This window comes from Dermochelys coriacea, chromosome 2 (genome assembly GCF_009764565.3).
Source record: "Dermochelys coriacea isolate rDerCor1 chromosome 2, rDerCor1.pri.v4, whole genome shotgun sequence".
In the NCBI taxonomy this organism is placed as follows: domain Eukaryota; kingdom Metazoa; phylum Chordata; order Testudines; family Dermochelyidae; genus Dermochelys; species Dermochelys coriacea.
In genome coordinates, this window is record NC_050069.1 from 264,934,618 (window position 1) to 264,953,697 (window position 19,080).

Below are 19,080 nucleotides of genomic sequence, written 5' to 3' on the forward strand. Positions count from 1 at the left end.
GAGGGAACTGGGATTGTTTAGCCTGCAGAAGAGAAGAATGACAGAGGATTTGATAGCTGCTTTCAACTACCTGAAAGGGGGTTCCAAAGAGGATGCATCTAGACTGTTCTCATTCTGTCATCTGCTACCACTGAGGAGTAATATTCTCAAGTTGCAGTGGCGGAGGTTTAGGTTGGATATTGGGAAAACCTTTTTCACCAGGAGGGTGGTGAAACACTGGAATGCGTTACCTAGGGAGGTGTGGAATTTCCTTCCTTAGAAGTTTTTAAGGTCAGGCTTGACAAAGCCCTGGCTGGGATGATTTTAGTTGGGGATTGGCCCTGCTTTGAGCAGGGGGTTGGACTAGATGACCTCCTGAGGTCCCTTCCAACCCTGATATTCTATGATTCTACATGAAGAGGTCTTCTAGAGATCTACAAGCCCCCAGGGGTACAACTCCTCTAGATATGTAGCCTGTTGTAAAACTAGGCCAATAAAAAGTACTAGCAAAGTCAGTACAAACAAATTTCATAAGAACAATGACTTGTTCATACTGCTCTCTATGCCATACCCTGAAATGTAAGTACAATATTTACATTCCAATTAATCGTATGGTAAAAATGAGAAAGTTAGCAATTTTTCAGTAGTAGTTTGCTGGGACTTTTTTTTGTAATTTTATGCCTGTTTTTGTGATCAGGTAGTTTTGAAGTGAGGTGAAACTTGTGGGTATTTAAGACAAATCAGACAGAGGTACAACAGTCTAGAAAGATTGAGCACTGTTCTCTAGAACACAGTGGACCCCCAAAGTGGGGTGTGGTAACGATGGTTCCAGCAGTATACTCGCCTACATGCCTGCTGCCAATTGACTTCAGTGGAGTTTCACAGATGGACTCATTAGGCTAAATTATCTACCCTCTGTTCTGTCTCTAAATTCCTGACTTTTAACAGAGGGTAGAATTTGCCCCAATCCATCCCAGACTTTTCTTTAAGGTAAGAAACACTCTTAATAAACCACGAAATTTGGAGTGGTGCCTAAAGAGTACACCACTTTCAGACCAAAATGCTTTGAATCTTCTCCTTAAAATGAAGGCATAGAGCAAGATGTGCTGAGCTGATTTAATTTATGAAAGGGAAACACAGCACAAATAAAGGGGCATAGAGGATATGCTGAGTCAGCTTTTGCCAGGTCCTAGTGCAAAGAAAACGCTGCAAAAGCTTCATTTCATTCAGCCCTACTTGTCCTGGCTTGGAATGGCTCCAGGTAGAAGACGATATGGATGGTTAATTTACACTGTCTCTGAGCCACTCTGGAGAGTGGAAGACGGGAGTGAATATTGGTGGCAAGTCTTGTAAGTCACCTAACCTTGTGTGAAGGGAGGGAACTAAGTCTTACTGTAATACTGCATACAAGTGGAGCTAGTTGGAAGAGGCAAAAACCCACTTCCTGTTTTCCCTAATGGAAAATAAGATGGTGTTTTGGCAAAGTGCTTAGAGATTCCCTGGGTGAAAAGGGGGGGCTCTGGAAAGGCAAAAACTAACTTTAGACTCTCTTGGCATCCCCTTTGAGATGGCTGAGTAATGCTATACCCATCTTCCAGATTGAGACCCAAGAGACATTAAGGGACAGTCATCCCGTCTATGAGAGGTGGGAATGGAACCCAGGTGTCCTGACACAAACACTTGCTCAGTGGCATGCTGTGACACTTTGAGTCAGGCATGCAACTGTACACTTGCTTGCAAAATGGCCTTGCACACACAGTACATGTGAAATCAGTCTGTGTGCAGAGGATGTCATTTCGTTCAGGGAGTAGATGGAATTGTTCTGCGGGTCCGGCTGGTCATGGGACATACAACATGTGTCATTCTCGTATGCATGGCACAGCACTGTCTCTGCTCTAACCATGAGACACTCCTTCCTATCTTCAGGTAGTACAAAATTTAATCACTTGAAGTGTTGGGTCTAAACTGATAGCCTGTCCTTGACTGTGTGGAACAAGGAAAGTCCTATGAAACCCTAGTCTCTGAACCTGAGCTGTAAGACATTTAAAAATATCTCTGCTTGCCAGAACTACCCCTGGTTAATGGAGCTTACTGAGTACAAGCTCTTTCTTATACTGACACCTGGAGGCCACAGCCTGTTCCTTCCAGCTGAGAGCTGGCTTGATGGACAGCCATTACCACATTAAAGGTGCTTGAATTTTAGCTGCCTAAAAACATGGCTTTATCATAACAAATGACAACACTGCAGGTTCCAGTAGTCTGCCTGCTGCCTTATTGTTCCATGTTTTATTTCTTTGGCGTTCTCTGCCCTCCAGAGGCTGTAAATCCAGCAGATATTGTGCCTGTAGCATAATATGCTGCCCGTGGAATCTTTCACTTCTCCACGAGGGGAGTTCTGGGTTCCTGTCTCAGCATTGCAAAAGCCATTACCCTGGGGCAAAGGGAAAGGTGTTATCTAGTAATCTGCAGTTACTCAAATGTGCCAGCATGGAGATATTGGGGGGGGAGGGGGGGAGCAGCTTTCTTTGAGCTACTGCACCTTTTGAAGGAGGAGAGAAACTTGCCTGTCTTCTCTGTATCTTGCATTTGGTCACCAAAAGTGCCTGATCAATGCGTTGTAACTTCCAGATAAGTGCTCCTTTTTAACAATTTTTAAAAAAAAATCCCTTTAAGTGTATGTATTATCCTTTTTTGGATGCCCTTTTTGGAGACTTGCAAGTGATCTGGAAATGGCTGAAACTGGATCACCGTAGATGGCAGGCTCTCCAGACACTTGAGGTTAGAATGCCTGCATTGATTTAGTCTATTATCTTGTTACAAAATATCTTGGTGCAATCAAATAGTGCACTGCAGAGATGGCTCTAATTCTGGCCAGAGCCAAATGTCACAGGAACTTGACTGAACTGGCTGAGCTGCCGGAGAGAGATGATATGCAGGCCGGTGGGCACTGGGAATCTGAGTCCCAAAGGATGGAGGAGGGAAGTGGAGAACAAGCTTTTATACCTTATGGCCTGGTTGTGATATCGACCTAAGAGGAGCAAGCTTACATTGAAGTTTTGCCATTAAGCACTGTCATGGCAGCATGCCAGCCAAATGATCCCTTCTCACCAAATTCATTTTCAGGCCTTGTTTTGATATGCCCCCTGCAGTTCAGAGCCTGGGCTATTTTATCTGGGGCCTGTTGCACTCCTTGTCAATACAATGCTACCCTGGATACACAAGGCCAAGAACCCAGATGCAAAAATGCCTGTTGCCTTTCTAGCACATCTGTTGCTGGCTGTTTCACATTGATGGTTGATGCAGTTTCCTTCAGGATCTCTAGCCACATAATGTATTTTTGATCTCCTGTTCCAATATCATGCTTTATAGTGTAAGCAGGGTCCAAAGGAATGCTTCCCTGACAACTAACTGGGAGGGGAAGAGACTGTGGGTGTGTTTATGTAAATACAGTTTGCTCCAACTCTTTTTCCATATTCATCATTTACAACTGTGTCAAAGGATCAACTTTGGCTGGTGTTGGGTACAAATGACCTTCGTACTGAATGGTAACGATATTTCAGCACCCCACCAATGTCGTCGTAATTTATTGTAGGAATACAGGAAAGCAGGACTGTGCTTAACCTGTCCCAAATGAAGGGGGGGCACCCTCAGTCGAAAAAAACCTTGTTAAGCAGGGGCTTGAATGTCAGTCCTGTGAAAGTAAAAGGGGATGGGAACAGCAGTTGTGCTGTCCTGGTCAGGAGGCTGCACTGCCCTGCGTCTTCCCCCACTTCCCAAGAGGTCCTCTCTAGACTGGCTTAACCTGTTCTTCTCCTAAAATGAATAGCGCTAAATAGAGTTCATTAGGAGTCTCTTTTGAGTAATTAAAACAAATAAGAGCTGAAATCACTTGATGAGGTAATGTTTCTGCCCAGCATGCAAAAGAGCTGAAAATCACTAAGACTGATGTACAGAGGTCACAGCAGAGAGGCGGAAGGTGACTGACAGCTGGTGAATGAGTGGTCAGCAGGGTGGCAGTGGAGAAGTGCAATCAGCAGCCAGCTGGGTGACTGGTGGAGGGGCTCAACAGAAGAGGCCAGCTGGGGCAGCCAGCAGAGCAAGTAAGATGCATCTTTACACCCCCCCCCCCCCCACACACACACCCAGGATGGGAGGTGAACTCTGCAGATGCACCTCTGAACTCTGGGTCTGCACTGACCAAGAGCAGCAACTGCGAGTGGGATGCAGAAAAGGATCGAGCATGTGAAAAGGTCTTTTGGGTTGCTGGACTTAAGAACCTGAGGGGAAAAGGGCACTGCCCAACCTACTTCGGGGGTGGGTCTTTTACTCATGGTTTGTGTTTATGAACCCTGTTTGTGGTGGCTTCCCAATTTAATGCCAAGTTACTTCCCTCCTTCTAAGTTTCTTTTCTACACTCAGATTTCGTGCTTGTGAGAGGGGAAGTATTGCCTCTCAGAGGCGCCCGGGGTGGTACATAATTTTCCTAGGTTACTGGGTGGGAACTTGAGCCGGTTCTATGTTGGATTGATGGAAAGGAACCCCTAAATATTGAACCCAGCCCTGGTTGCCACTGGCTCCACCTGGCAGAAGGTTTACAACATGGTTGTAAATTCTCATTTCTGTACTTTATAGTGTAATGCGGACAGACCCCAGTCGTCAGCAGGTGGGATCGAATCTGGAACGAAGTGTAGGAGTCGCTACTGCATGAGCAAAAAGCCACATGGCCCTTAGATTAATGACAGCCTTGGCTAAGTGGTCTCAGTGCCACTAGATGGGACAGAGCACCACACCCAGGAGATGTGTGCATTACAATAGCACTCGCAGCAGCAGAGACGAGTGTCTTGCTCCAAAAGCACTCACCTCTATCTAAAGATTACCACTTCTAGCTATATAGAGCCTATGACATACACTTGAGCAGTTTGGAATCCCTCCAGTGGAGCACACTGCTTCACCCTACAAATCTAGCAATCTCTCTGCCAAATCCAGTTTCTCCTCTGTTCTGTTCGCATCCAAAAGTTAGCAGGACAAAGTTGCCACAAACCAATATTGGAGTGTTGAATGCTCCCATTGACTTTTACATTTGTCAGTGGCCATTCTGTAATGCACAATCTTTCCTGTGTGACAGGGGATCACTCATAGCAACTGAGCACCCCTGCCGTGATTGGAGCAAGTCTGCAACTCTAATAGAGGTTCACCTGCTTGAGATGGGCCAAATCATGGGGTTATGTGATGTTTGTGGTATGGGCGACAGTCACCTTCAGCCATTGCCCTTTGAATGTTGGGTTTTGTAACACATCCAGAGTCTAGCCTGCCTGGTACCAAGATAAGAAACAGCCAATGAATGCGGCAGTGTGTGGAATTGGGGATTTTAGTAAGTGCCATGCACTCTGCATTCTTATTGGGCGTGTGTGGGGTGGGGGTGAGAATGGCCTTGTGTAGAGATCTTTAGCTCTGTGTGCCCTGCAATAAATGAGGGGTGATGGGGTTCTCCCACCGCAAGAGCACCTCCTCCTGGCTAGGCATGGCACAGCAGCGTTCTTGCCATATGATGCCCCCTGCTGATGGCCACTCTACTGTGGTGATGGTCTCTTCCCATAATTCAGTGCTCTCTTCAGAGCTCAGCTCTCTGTTTAGGTCACTACATGGCCCCCACTTCCAGGATATCCGTCTCACTGGACCAACTGTATGGAGGGCACCTCCAGCAGTTCTGTGCCACTTCCCAGTGGCTGGTAGGGGAATCCCAGGCCCACCCTATAATCAGCAGCCAACCCCTACAGTTTCCTTCCTTCCTGCTGTTTCCTTGGGCCTACAGCTTCAGCTTCCTCCTTCCCACCTTGTCTCTCTGACAGCAGACTGGTGTCCCTGCAGCTTTCTCCTGCTGTTACAGCTTCTCCCCCAGCTGGGCTTAATCAGCAATTAGTGTTTATAAATCCCTGGGCCTCCGGTCAGAGGCTTCTGGGCCACCTTAACCCCTTCAGGGCTGGTGTGGGCTCAACACCCCATCACACTGGGCTATGACAATATAATGCCCAGCTCCTAGACACAGCCTTCCATCAGCAGATCTCTAAGTGTTTCACAATCTCTTGTTTATCCTCCAACACCCCAGTGATGTAGGGCAGTGCTGTTATCCCCATTGTTCAGATGGGGAACGAGGCAGAGAGGCCAAGTGGCATGCCCAAGTTCACACAGGAAATGGAACCTGCATCTCCCAAGTTCAGACTTCCCGTAGGCCCTTGCTGTCAACCTGGCTCTTACATAGTGCCGTGTCCCTAGAAATCTATGGATCTGGGAATGCCCTGGCAATGCTAAAACTGGTGCTGGCCCAGCACCATGTAATCTTACTCCTAAAACTACTGCTTTGAAAGTTCACGCTACTAGAAGGGATCTGGCAGTGGCCATGCATGTCTTTGGGTGACTGACTAGCTGACGGACATCAGCCACTGTCTCACCCTTCGCTTGAGTGATTCACAAGATAGGGATTCTTGAGTCTGATCCAGAACAGAATTCTGGGATTTGATCTCAAACGTGCAGTAGCTTTTTCTTGATAGCAGGGGACCTAGGAGCCATTTCTGTCTTCATCAGCTCCTTGTGTAATCTTGAGCCAAGTCACTTAACCTGTCTGTGCCTCAGTTTAATTAACTGTGAAATGGATACAGTCGCTACATTGTGTGGGTGTGTGTGCATGCACACAAGACACTTTACAAGAGACTTCTTTTCAAATGTGACAGTGCCTTTGGTAATGGGCCAGCTACTGTGTAGGTCGCTCTCCTCTTTGCTCAATCGTCTTGGATATTTATAAGGAATAATAACATACTTAGTTGTTTCCTTGAGCTCATGTGCTTCTGGAGCAGAAAGTCTTGTTCATATTCCCCACTGTAACCATTTAACTGCAAGTGGTTCTGCTGTGCAACAAAGTCATGATCATGAAGCTCTTGCTGACCTCAAATTTGTTGTATGTGGATTACTTAATGATGATTTTGACTTGTTCCTCTGCTGGTTTTTGGAGGCTGGGGATCTTCACAGATGCAACCCCTCCCCCCAAAAAACTTTCCCTTCCTCTCTGACTCAGGCATGGGCCTGGTCTATGCTAATAATTTCTAACCATCATACTTATGCTGGTATGAGTGTGGTTTGTTTGTTTAACTGGCATAGCTCTGCCAGTATAAGCCCTACTGTAGATATAGTTTATAGCAGTATAAAAGTGTCTCTGCCAGCATAGCTTCTTTCTTAGGGAACTGGTGTGAGCTACACCAGCAGAAGCCCTTTTTATGCCAGTATAAACTGCGTCTACGCTAGGAGGGTTTGCTGGAATAGCTACACCAGCAAGTTTCCTCGTGTAGACAAGGCCTTAGCCACACGTAGGATGAGAGCTGCAGGCTGAGTTCTGATCTGTCCTTTCCCTCCTCACTTCTCTGCCACAGATTGTTCTTTCATATTCTCCAATATTTCACCCTGTGTCGTATTACCCTGTGTGGAGTAATGCTTTTGGCATGACTTAATCTCTTCAATCCAGTCCACTGGAGATAACTGTGTCCAGCAAGGCGGTCCTGCCACAAAGTAACACCGTCCTTTCTCTTCCTCTCCTAGGTTTTAAGGAAACAGCCTTCCTTTATGCTATTTCCTCAGCCGGGCTCACCCACGCCATGGCCAAGGCCTGCAGTGCTGGGCGCATGGAGCGCTGCACCTGCGATGAGGCCCCCGATCTGGAAAACCGAGAGGCCTGGCAGTGGGGCGGTTGTGGTGACAACCTCAAGTACAGCAACAAGTTTGTCAAGGAGTTCCTAGGGAAGAAATCCAACAAGGACCTGCGAGCCAGGGTGGACTTTCACAACAACCTTGTGGGCATGAAGGTGAGAGGCTGCTCCTTCCAGCCACCCAATCTGGCTCCTGTGGAAATTGGTGCTTGGGGGAGTTAAGGGGTGGTCTGGGTTAATTCGCTTCCCTAGAGTTGGGTCGGAAGTGGAATCAGAGGAAGTCTCCCCTCCATCTTCTGGACTTGATCACATCTGGCTATCTCTTGATAATACCATGGCCACTGCCAGGGTGCATGAGCACTTCCCCTCAGGAGGAGCAGAATTGCACACTGTTGCTGTCAGGACTAAGATGCCCCTGCAGAGCTTTTGAGAAGCTTCTCACCTTCTGCAGCAAGGGAGATTTAGATTAGATATTCGGATAAACGTTCTGTAAACTCTGGAATAGGCTTCCAAGGGAGGGTGTGGAATCCCTGTCTATGGAGAATTTTTAAGAACAGTTTGGACAAACCTGTCAGGGATGGTCTAGGTATACTTGGTCCTGCCAGCATGTAGCTTAATGTAGCCAGGATAGTTTGCCCCACCATCATTCAATGATAACTCTAAAGATGCAGACAAGAGGCTGTTGTGTTTGACCTGGCTTTGTTCACTCTGGCTGATGAAGCAATGCTACCCCTGGTTTGGCCACAATAAGAGCTAAACTGTACTAAAACCTGGTGGCTAAACCCATTGGTATGGTGTGGCTGTAGCTGTTCTTTCAGGTAGAATAAGGAGTGTTCTTGTAACCTGTTTTTTCCTTGTGTCCATCTTGTCACTTGTACATGGAGCTGAGCATTAATTCCCAGGGATAACAAGGAGTGCTAGGTGTGCATGTCAAGGAAAGTGCAGGAACCCTCTGCTTTGGCAGCCTCTCTATCCTGATCCCTTCATGGAGGGGGATGCCAATAAAGAGTTGTTTAAAGATCACGTTTCTTGGCAATCTCCTTTTCTCTTCCTAAAGAAACTGAACCTGAATTTTTGTGCTCCAGCTTCTCCAACCATTGACTAGCACCAAAAGCTAAATTGATAGCTGTGGCGGGAGGGCTGCTCAAAAACCAGCTGGTGCCTTGACTTTTACCTAAATGGAGGAATCTACCCTGTGTGTTTCAAAATAGGCAATTCTTAATCTGAATTAGCACAAACCAACTTGAGACGCTGCAGTAGAGCTCCCTTTTAATATCTAATGTACCTGGAGGACCCCAGTTACTGTAGTATCTGAGCATCTCCCAGTCTTTAATGTAGTTATCCCCTCACAACACTCATCTGAGGTGTTATCCCCATTTTACAGATTGGAAAACCAGTGACTTGCCCAGGGTCACGTAGGAAGTCTATGGCTGAGCAGGGAATTCAACTTCAGGCTCCAAGTCCCAGGCTAGGGCCCTAAACGCTGGGCCACAACTGTCCACACTAGGGGTTGCCCTGGCTTAAAGGCATCCATTTAGTTTAAACCAGTGTGGACCAGCTGCATCCGTGCAGTGCACCACAGAGCCTGCTTTGGGTTGGCTTGGGGGGAAGGAGGGGGCAGAAGACTCCTCCCTCCGATAGCTTGCCTGCGAGAGAGACCTACCCAGACACGCGCTCTCTCTCCACCCCCGCCATGGACCAACACTGGAACAATCTGGTAAAGGTGCAGCACAATTTTTGGTGGTCTCTCCCCATTTCTCAGCAGCATGGATTGCCCCCCTCACCCCCCACATTACTCCCCAACCCTGGCAGAATGTGTCACGGGTGCCCTGATACAGCAGAAGGGAACTGAGCTAAATTCCTGGGCTGGCAACGAATGCTAGTCTCCTTCCAGTCAACCAAGGAACTTCTCCATGGACAAAGGCTATTAAATGTGCCATGTATTTCTAGGTGGTGGTATTATTCTGTCCCTTCCATTTTAAAAAAAACAACCAAAAACCCTATTTTGCCTCTTGGTAGAGGTTCTGACTTCACTTCTTGACACCCTTGGTGTGTCGATTGTAACTTCCCTCAAAGACTGAAATCATTACTGAGCTGGTTATGCCCGTTTGGCCTTGCAAAGTGCTTCCCATATGACCTCAATTGCTAATGAAAGGGCAAGCTTGTCTGGCGTGAGGATGAGGTAATTAGACTTCGGACCTCTCCAGCATCCTCTTTATTGTGAAGCATGAGCTCTGAATAGCCCACTTATTAAAAAAGCAATTTCCCTTCCTCTGCCAAATCTACTCGAGCTCACTCAGCTATTCTCCCCACCCACCACCCCCTGCTGAAAGAAGTCAACGCCGTAAAGCTCCATGGCTGGCAGCGAAGTGGAAGAGGCTGTTATATTACAAAGCGAGGCTGGACACTATTCCACCACCCTCTTCACCCCCTTTTTTGTAACCCATTAATGAAAAGTCAGAATGTTAGCCCACTCAATTAGTTCCACCGGCCTTGGGTAAGTGATGTTTTAATTAAATTTCATCCATGTTTCTCAGCAAAGTATCATTAAACGTGACTTTGTAACTATCTCTCTGGAGCGTTGCTAAATTCCTGTAATCCCACAAAGGCCTGACCTTTTCCCTGAGGCATGTTTGGTCAAGCATGCCTTGCCAGTCTGAGGGGCACTACTAGAGGGGATGCAGCTACCCAGGAAGGACCATTGTTCCCAGCCCTCTCTCCATTCATCCCAGTCAGCTGAAGGGGACAGGAACGTGGGTGACTGTCGGCTGCCTCTGCAGGGTGGTGCGTTCAAAGGCCTGCTCCACCAGGGAGGATGAGGGTGTAGAGCAGAGGCAGAAAAACTGCAAAGCAGTGAATTCCCACTGCCCAGTCTCTTGAGACCATAAATCCATCAGAAGTTGTTCCCCCCCTCATGCAGTAATTAAGTTTCCTCACTTTATTTTGGAGCAACCTGAAAGGCCAGTTGAGGGGTTTTGGCCTGCTGAGATTACGTACAACTACTAAAGGCCCATTCCCAAGCCAGCTGCTGAAGGCTATAAATGGTTCCAGCTTATTTCAGGTCTCTGCATCAGTGGGGTGTGTTTGTTTTTTTTTTCTTCCCCAAGCTCATGTTTGTAAGGGCAGGAATGGGAGGGAGAATCCTACTAGAGCACTGGTTCCCGAACTGTGGGGCATGCCCCTTAGGGGCCATGGAGGAACCTTTGGGGGCAGGGAGAGATCAGGGCAGGAGCACCTCCCAGCCTGGCCCCAGCCTCAGCCACTGGCCATGGCTGAGTTCCTGGCCCAGACCTGCCCATCTACAGCCTCAGCCTTGGCCCTGTTTCCCATGTCCGTGCCATGCCCCCCCACCCCCTGAGGAGCTGTGGCCCTGTTCCTGGAGTGGGGGTGCACAATCAGAGGTAAGGACAGGGGCATGACCATGAAAAGTTTGGGGACTGCTGTACTAGAGGAAGTGGCTTTAGCAGCAGGTCACTGTTTCCCCTCAAGCCCCACAGGGTACTTCAGACCCCAGTTGGTGGTAACTAGGGATAGCTGTGCTTTTGGCTTTCAGCACCAAGAGTGTGTTTGGGCTCCTCTGTAACTGCCAAAAAAGAGGAATTTGGTTGGTGTCCATAGGGAACTCTAGGACTGAATGGTCTGGCTGGTCAGCTCTCCTGCCCCTGGAGGTGACCTCTCCATATGAGGCTTGAGTTGGAAGTCTAGCCTGTCCCTCTCTGGGGTACTGTCCCTGGCCCCAGTCACTGGAGTATCAAACTATCTGACCAGAATGCGCTTTGAGGGGGAGAAGTGCTAATATCCCAATCTGTAAGATAACTGAGGCATAGAGTGACTTATCCAAGGTCGCATAGGACCTCTGATAGAGCAGGGATTTGAACCTAGGACTCCCACAGCCCAGATCGCTGCACAATCCTTCCTTTTTCTACCTGTCCTTATTCCCAGCAGACAAGGAGACTTCATCTCCAGAGCTGTCAGGCAGGACTTCTAAGGCTAAATGCACGCAAGGATATGTAATGATCACTCCTTTCAACAAGTCAAACCATGAGACACAAGCATGTTGCATATGCAATTCTTTAGGGGTACATATGGCTGCAAATTGTACCTGCATTTTTCCATCCCCAGCAAATTGCTCCTGCCAAAATACTGGCATCTGGAGGGCTAATTACCTGACCTATACCTACAAATCAAACAGCTAGCAAGGCAACTGCAGGTAGAAAGATACAGGCACACATTTTATTTTTCCAGGTTCAGATTTGACTTGCAAAAAAAATTCTGAAAAGGAAGGCCTGACCATGAACTTGCCACTGGAATTCTTTCCAAGTTAACCCATCAGGAAAAGTACTTAGCCCTCACGAAGTGCTTACAAACGTTAACCAAATCAGGAAGAATTTGAAGCTAAACTTTCCCTGCAAAACACAGCTTTAAAGCTGGGCTACATTCTTCTAAATATCATTAAATTGAATAATAGTAAAAAAAAAAAAAATCTAAATGTAAAAGAGGGTAGGGGGGAAACAGATGCAGTTATTGTTTCTAGAATGACCATCTAAAGGGAAGTTCTGTTAGCATATACCTCTTTTGGATTTTTCTTTCCCTGCTCTGCACACATGTCTGAATCCACACCTGGAAAAGTGTGAGGAGCAGGTTATTGATCTGAGTTAAGGGAGCTGCACGCTGGGCTCAAAGAATAAAACGGTCTAAGAATTCCCATGATTGTGTGTCCAGCTCCTGAGTTTAGACAATTCCAGGAACTGGCTTAAAACCATTGAACGGTTGATTGCCCAGTGGGGGGCGAATGGGGATCTGTGCTCAGTGTTTCAGCTAAAACTGTGAGATTGTTTGTTTTTGCAGAGTGTCCAAAACTTGATTTGATTTTTTTTTTTTTTTTTTTTTTTAAGACTGGGCTTTAGCTGGCTACCAAGCACAGGCTATAGTTGCTGGTGTTTGTGTGGAAGGATTATGCCACTGCATTGCAGAGTGGTGCTCTGCTCTGATCCCTCTTCCCCGAGTGTGTGGCGGAAGTGGGGTCCTCCAGTGCTGGCTAATCAGTTTGCTGCTGTCTGAGCAGATGAGACAGAGTCCTTTGGTACCTTATAGACTAACAGATGTATTGGAGCATAAGCTTTCATGGGTGAATACCCACTTCGTCGGTTGTAGTGGAAATTCCCAGAGGCAGGTATAAATATGCAAGCAAGAATCAGGCTGGGGATAACGAGGTTAGTTCAATCAGGGAGGATGAGGCCCTCTTCTAGCAGTTGAGGTGTGAACAGCAAGGGAGGAGAAACTGCTTTTTGCGGTTGGCTAGCCATTCAGTCTTTGTTTAATCCAGAGCAACAGAGATGCTCCAAATTCTTGAAGTGGTGGTATACCGTAATCCACTTCCCGTTAATCCTTAAAGGGGATTGAGAGACACCCAGATAATCCTGGCAAGTGACCTGCACCCACACGCTGCAGAGGAAGGCAAAAGTCCCATGGCCTCTCCAGTCTGACCTGGGAGAGAATTTCTTCCTGATCCCACATAGGGTGATCAGTTAGACCCTGAGCATGTGAGCAAGAACCAGCCAGCCAAGCACTAGAGCGAGAATGCTTTGCCACGTCAGAGCCCTGGCCTGCCCAGTGTCCCAACTCCAGCTGTGACCATCACTGATTTAGAGGACAGAAATAAAGCTCTGTTTAAAAGAAGTTCTCCTCCCCTCCCACCCCCCTCATAAATCCAGTGGTGTTGAAGGCAGGATGGTCGAGTGCATCAAGCAAATGCCTGGGCATAGAGCGACTGGGCTTCTGTTCCTGGTTCTGCCCCAACCTGCTGTGTGAATTTGCATCACCTTAGTGTCACTGCTGAAATATTTCTGATTGTAAAAGGACCCCAGTGGTAGAAGCAAGATCAGAGTAAGTCTGAGATGGGGGCAAAGCAGGTAACTCAGCTCCCCATGGGCTTCCGCTCAACTAGCTAGTATGTGTTCCAATCGACACTCCCTTCTCTAAACTAAAAGTGTGAGCTAACCTGACCTAATACGCTGCAGAAATCCTATTCAAGCCACACGTGCCATCCTCTTCTCTCCTCTCCCACTGTCAAGTTACAAAAAGAAAAGGAGTACTTGTGGCACCTTAGAGACTAACAAAGCTGTAGCTCACGAAAGCTTATGCTCTAATAAATTTGTTAGTCTCTAAGGTGCCACAAGTACTCCTTTTCTTTTTGCAAATACAGACTAACACGGCTGCTACTCTGAAACCTGTCAAGTTACAGTATCCGGCCTGAATGAGCTGGCACTGCCGCAGCTCCTTTTTAGCTACACTTCTGTCCCAGGGGCCTTAGCACCAGAATCCATTCTCCAGCACCGCACAGACCTGTCCACCAGCAGATGCCCTCTCCTGGCTGCCTCTCTTGCGATGTGGTGAGACGCCCCCCCCCCCGCCCAAGCCATGGCTTTCCATGGAAGACTTCCATGAGCAGCTGAATTGTGACTACTGGCAGTGAGGGAGGGTGGCTGCGAGAGGAAGCTCACTAGGATTTTCACTGTAGCCACCTTGTAAGATTCTTGAATCTTCACGAGCCCCAGAAGAAGAGATTTTTATGGGGAGCTCATTATGTCCCTGTTATGCACCAGCACTGTAAACGCACCCTTCTGGAATGGAGGAACTGGTGCGCTCGTTAAAAATAGGGGAGTGGAAACTTGATGCTCAGTTCTACCCTGCGCCAGGGCTGAGTAGTCCTGGCTGTGGGTAACCATGGGGCTGGCAGGGAGATCAGGACAATGTTGCCAGGTTTGTCTGGTGGTTTTAATACTTACGGCTCATAAAGTGCCATGTTCCTTCTCCAACAGACCCCACCTCCATCAAACACAAAAACTTCAGCCAGACACAATAAATCTCCTCTCACCTTGGGCCCGGCAGTGAAGGTTTGCACCCATAAAGCCTTGCAGCCTGCATTCTTTGCACTTGCCTGTCCTCTAGGGGGTGCCATAGAGCCTTGCGTTTCCTCCAGTGCTGCTGGCATACTGGCAGAGAGATGGGCCAAGGTGGTCAAATTGCCCATCCCGTCTGATACTGCAGGAGTGTCAGAACAAGCATCTTTTAAACGGGTCTAAATACAGCTGGCACAATCACATTATACAGGATCCTACGCACCAGCCAAGTCAACAGTGGGGTGCTGCCAGAGGTAGATAATCTCACGCCCTGGGTTGCTTGCCGGAGCACTAGGGAGTGGGTTGTAGGAGTGAGGAGGAGAACCAGCAGCCTCAGGAGTTTGCTCCAGGAGCATGAAGTGACTGCAGTACAGACCTTATGCAAGCCTCTCTCGTCAGCTTTGCCCAGCACACTGGTGGTCTGGGCATGAAGTCAGGTATAAGAACTTGTTTCAGTTTTCACTGGGGGAGTGGGGTGCGGGGGGAGAACCAGTTTGAAGTGACTGCAGGAGAGCAAGCATAGGGGCTCTCTTAGTGTTTTGAAATGTGTTCTGTGTGCTCTTGTCTAACGTTGTGGGATTTCTTGCGGAGTTGGCTAGACAGTTTGGCACATAGCGTGTAACAGCTTCTGACCAAGCTGGCCCAGCTGAGCACTGTAAGCAGTAACACATCGCTCTCTGTAACCCGTCACTTGTTTGAATGCTACTGTGTATTATTGGATTGCATTTGAGAAGGTCTTGGCTGTCACAGGAATGAAGTGTGACCATTGGCTGGGGTTTGCTTAAGGCCGTACGATGCGAAGCATCTTTCTAAAAATGACTGTAGTATCAGGATTGGGCCGGGCCCCAGCTCCCAAGTCCATGACCTATTGCAAATTTGCATGTGGTTCTTGGGATTCATGCCGCCAAGTAACTAAGAACCCGTTGGTCGGGGAAATGGATTTAAGCCAGTCATCTGCTGTTGTGGGGCTATAACGTAGGCGGACACCATCATGGGCGGGAGGGGGGCGTGAAGGTTGATTTTCAAGATACTGAATAAAGCCAGATGGCCCAAAGGAAGAGTGCTCAGCAGTGGTACCTTTACGGGAGGGAGCGTATAAAACAGACTGTGTTCTGCTTTGCTATTTTAAGGGATGGTTTTAGCTTGTCAGCTTAAAGTAAAAACAAAGCCTCTCTAGTGGAAAATGTGGTGTTGGCATTTTATTGCCCTCTGGGGTGGGGGGGAAGAACCAGCACTATAAAAATATAATTATTCCAATCCATGAAAAGTACAGGCTACCCACGACTGTCCAATTAAGTGGCTGCTGGGAAAACCAAGAGGACACCAAGGTAGTTGCAGGAGAAGGATGCGTGGAGTAGGTTACATAGCCCTTTCTAAGGGGGATGGGCTCCAGTAGTAAGTCTCTCTGGGACAGTCTGGTAAATGCCTTCAAATTGGACCAGATCCTCCACTCATCTAAATCCAGTCAGAGCAATGGAGCTTTGTTCCAGCTGAGAACTTGGCTCTTATTCTCCTCTCCTTGCATTCACCTGGTACCGGCCGCCTCCGGCTGCCTCTATTAAACCAGGCCACTTGTGCAACAGCCTCCTTTTCTGCAGCACTGGGCCTCCCTGCATCTTGCCATCTTCCCTCCCATACCTCCTATCTCCTATGAAAACACATTCCTTCCATTACCCAACCCCTGTTCCTACTGAGCTCTGAATTATTTTGACGTGCAGTAAGTAAGAACAGCCCATGTACAAATTTAAAGCTGTAAAGGGAAGAACTCCCTAGGTTGACTGGTGTGTGTACACCTTGGAAATAGATACTGTTGGTCTTTCCATCCCCCCCCAGCCCTTCTCAGAAATCACATTCTGCTTTGGATGTCTCCATTCTCTGACATCAGCCTTTCTGCAGCAACAGAATGCGATGGTGGAAGATTGGGGACGCTGGAGTAAAGAAATAAAAACCTCGCCTCCAGGCCAAACGCTACCCTTGCACCCCCCACAGAAGTTGCTGGGTTTAAACAAGGGCAGAATCTGACACGAGACCCCGTACAAAGGTGTCAGTTTTGGTTTCAATTTTCAGGGCTTCTAAGCATCCTTTTCCTTCCCACCTCCAGCTTTGAGTTTGAAGGACTCAAGTGGAACTGCCCCTCGTGTGTGTGTGTGTGTGTGTGTGTGTGTGTGTGTGTGTGTGTGGCGGGGGGGTGGGCTTGAAATCATGCAAACTGTGGCCTCTTTGAAAAGCGGTTGGTTTTCCCTTCCCCAGGGTTGTGACCTACTGTGTAGAGTAATGGACTTCAACAGAGGAGACCTGGGTGGTTCCTGGCTCTGCCAATGGCCTGCTGGGTGACTTGGATAAGTAATTTCACCTTCCTGCCTCAGTTTCCCCATCTGTACAATGGGGATAATTATGATGATTCTGACCTTTTTGTCATAAGATTGTGTAGCCTCGCTCTGTAACATACAGTGCTGAAAGAGGGGAGGGATAGCTCAGTGGTGTGAACATTTGGCCTGCTAAACCCAGGGTTGGGAGCTCAATCCTTGAGGGGACCATTTAGGGATCTGGGGCCAAAAAAAATTGGGGATTGGTCCTGCTTTGAGCAGGGGGTTGGACTAAACCTCCTGAGGTCCCTTCCAACTGTGAGATTCTATGATTCTAAGAGGCTCCAAGATTTGCCCAACTAGCATGCCTTGGAGGGAGGCAGGAGATGAGAGAATAAAAATGACATGAGGCCGAGTCACTGGTGTGCTGAAGTCTTCAGCAAACCTGCATAGCATGCTCATGGCTCTGCCGCTCCGTCATGGACTCTTTTTGCAAACTAGTGGGCTTTGATTCCCAGCCTCGCTTGTCGTCGCACTCTGGGTCACATCCTACCCCTGGAAGGGCCAGAAGAGCTTAAACTGTGGCTTTACTGTGGAGTAGAAGCAAAATACCGTAAAGGCCGGTGTTTCTCAAATGCAGCCACCCGGGGCTTTTCTTGCGGCCACAGCATCCTGGGCTGTGATTGGGAGTGGGTGGGGAGGGCAAAGTAGTGCCCCCCTCCCCAGATGTACCACCTTAGTGTTGGTTGCTGGGGCTGCCAGCAGGGGTTGGGGCCCAGACCCCCTCTGGAGTTACCTGGGGTACAACACTGGAGGAGCAGGCAGCCAGTGAGTTCCCCACCTTCCCAGGGGTGGTGGGGCTCGGGCTTTGGGCTTCAGCTCAGGGGTGGCAGAGGGCAGCAGGCTCTGGCTTCTGGATCCAGCCCTGGGCACTGGCTGTGTGGCGGCAGGGTCCAGCCATATGGCTTCTGGCTCCATCCATGGGCCCCAGCTGCAGGACTTTGGGTTCTGGCTGCAGGGCTTCAGGCTCCAGGTCTCACTAACGCCCCCACCCATCTCCCCTGACCCTCCCCCAGGGTTTAATATGTCCCAGGCTTGCCTGGACTGAGTAAGTCTGTTGTGAAAAGTGATACTTGTATGTTTTGCTAATCTCACTTTTCACAACAGACTTGCTAGCTAGCAATAAATAAATGACAATGATTTCAATGTGCATATTTATTTGATTTTTTTCCTAAGCTAATTAAATGCTTTAGGAAAAAGGGCAAGATCGGCCACCAGCCAGAGTTGGTGGCCATGCTCTGAGGTCACCGAAAAATTTGTCCTGAGAACCCCTGGTATAGGCCCTGTGCATCCTGCATCCCACTGAGATCGGTAGTGTGCCTCTCTGTCCTATGGGATAGGAATGGAAGTGCTCATCATGATGGGTCTTTCCACATGACTACAATGTGCCTAGAGAACAAGTAGCTGTCTCTATTAATATGCGTCTTTATGAAGCTGCGGGCTTCTGGATTAAAGGCAAGGCCTTCTATTTTGGATCACTCAGACTGAGGCTTGGACCCCACGGGCCTCTTACACCAACTGGATTTTGAGAACGCCATTGAGGTCTCTGGAGTACCATACATCGTATAATTAGGAGGGAATCTGACCCTGCACAGGTAATGACATATAGCCTAGTGACGTATGCAGAATTGCTTTTGAAGGTTCTAGGTTTTTAAAGACTTCGTCCTTGCCTGTAGCATTCAATATGGGAATTATTAATCCCATGCAGTGACTAGGGCTGGGTGAAACACTTTTTCACTGAAAAATGTTGATTTGAGTTGACCGAAACATTTTGCCAGTTGATGTCTATTTTGGAAAACTGCTTCAGGCAAGGGGGCAGATTCAGAAGTATTGAAATGGTTTAGTCCTTTCCACAACAATTTTTTGGTCCCCCCCCCCCCCTTTTTTGGACTAAATTCATAAGGGGTTGTAGGAGCCGTTCACAAAGTGGTGATGGCCCCCTATCCCGGTGGTTAACAGTTTGTAGTTCTTACTCCTAGAATCCTACTAGAGTGGGGATTCAAACTGGGTCTTGCATCCCAGGCAAATACCCAAGAGCCCAGTGGTTAAGGTATGGGGTGGGGGACATCTCCTTCTCCATTTTGTTAATGGTGCTTACTTCCCTTGTGAATCTAGCCCTTTGCTTCCTTCCCCAAAAAT

The 19,080-nt window shown here is 48.1% G+C and overlaps 1 protein-coding gene across 1 annotated transcript in view; it reads left to right on the forward strand.

Annotated features, from left to right (window-relative positions):
• Positions 1–19,080, forward strand: part of WNT9A (Wnt family member 9A) — a 78,636-nt gene that overhangs the window by 51,344 nt on the left and 8,212 nt on the right. Inside the window, exon 3 of the mRNA XM_038391071.2 lies at positions 7,567–7,829. Coding sequence (XP_038246999.1) covers positions 7,567–7,829 — 263 coding nt within the window. The remainder of the gene's footprint in view (positions 1–7,566; positions 7,830–19,080) is intronic.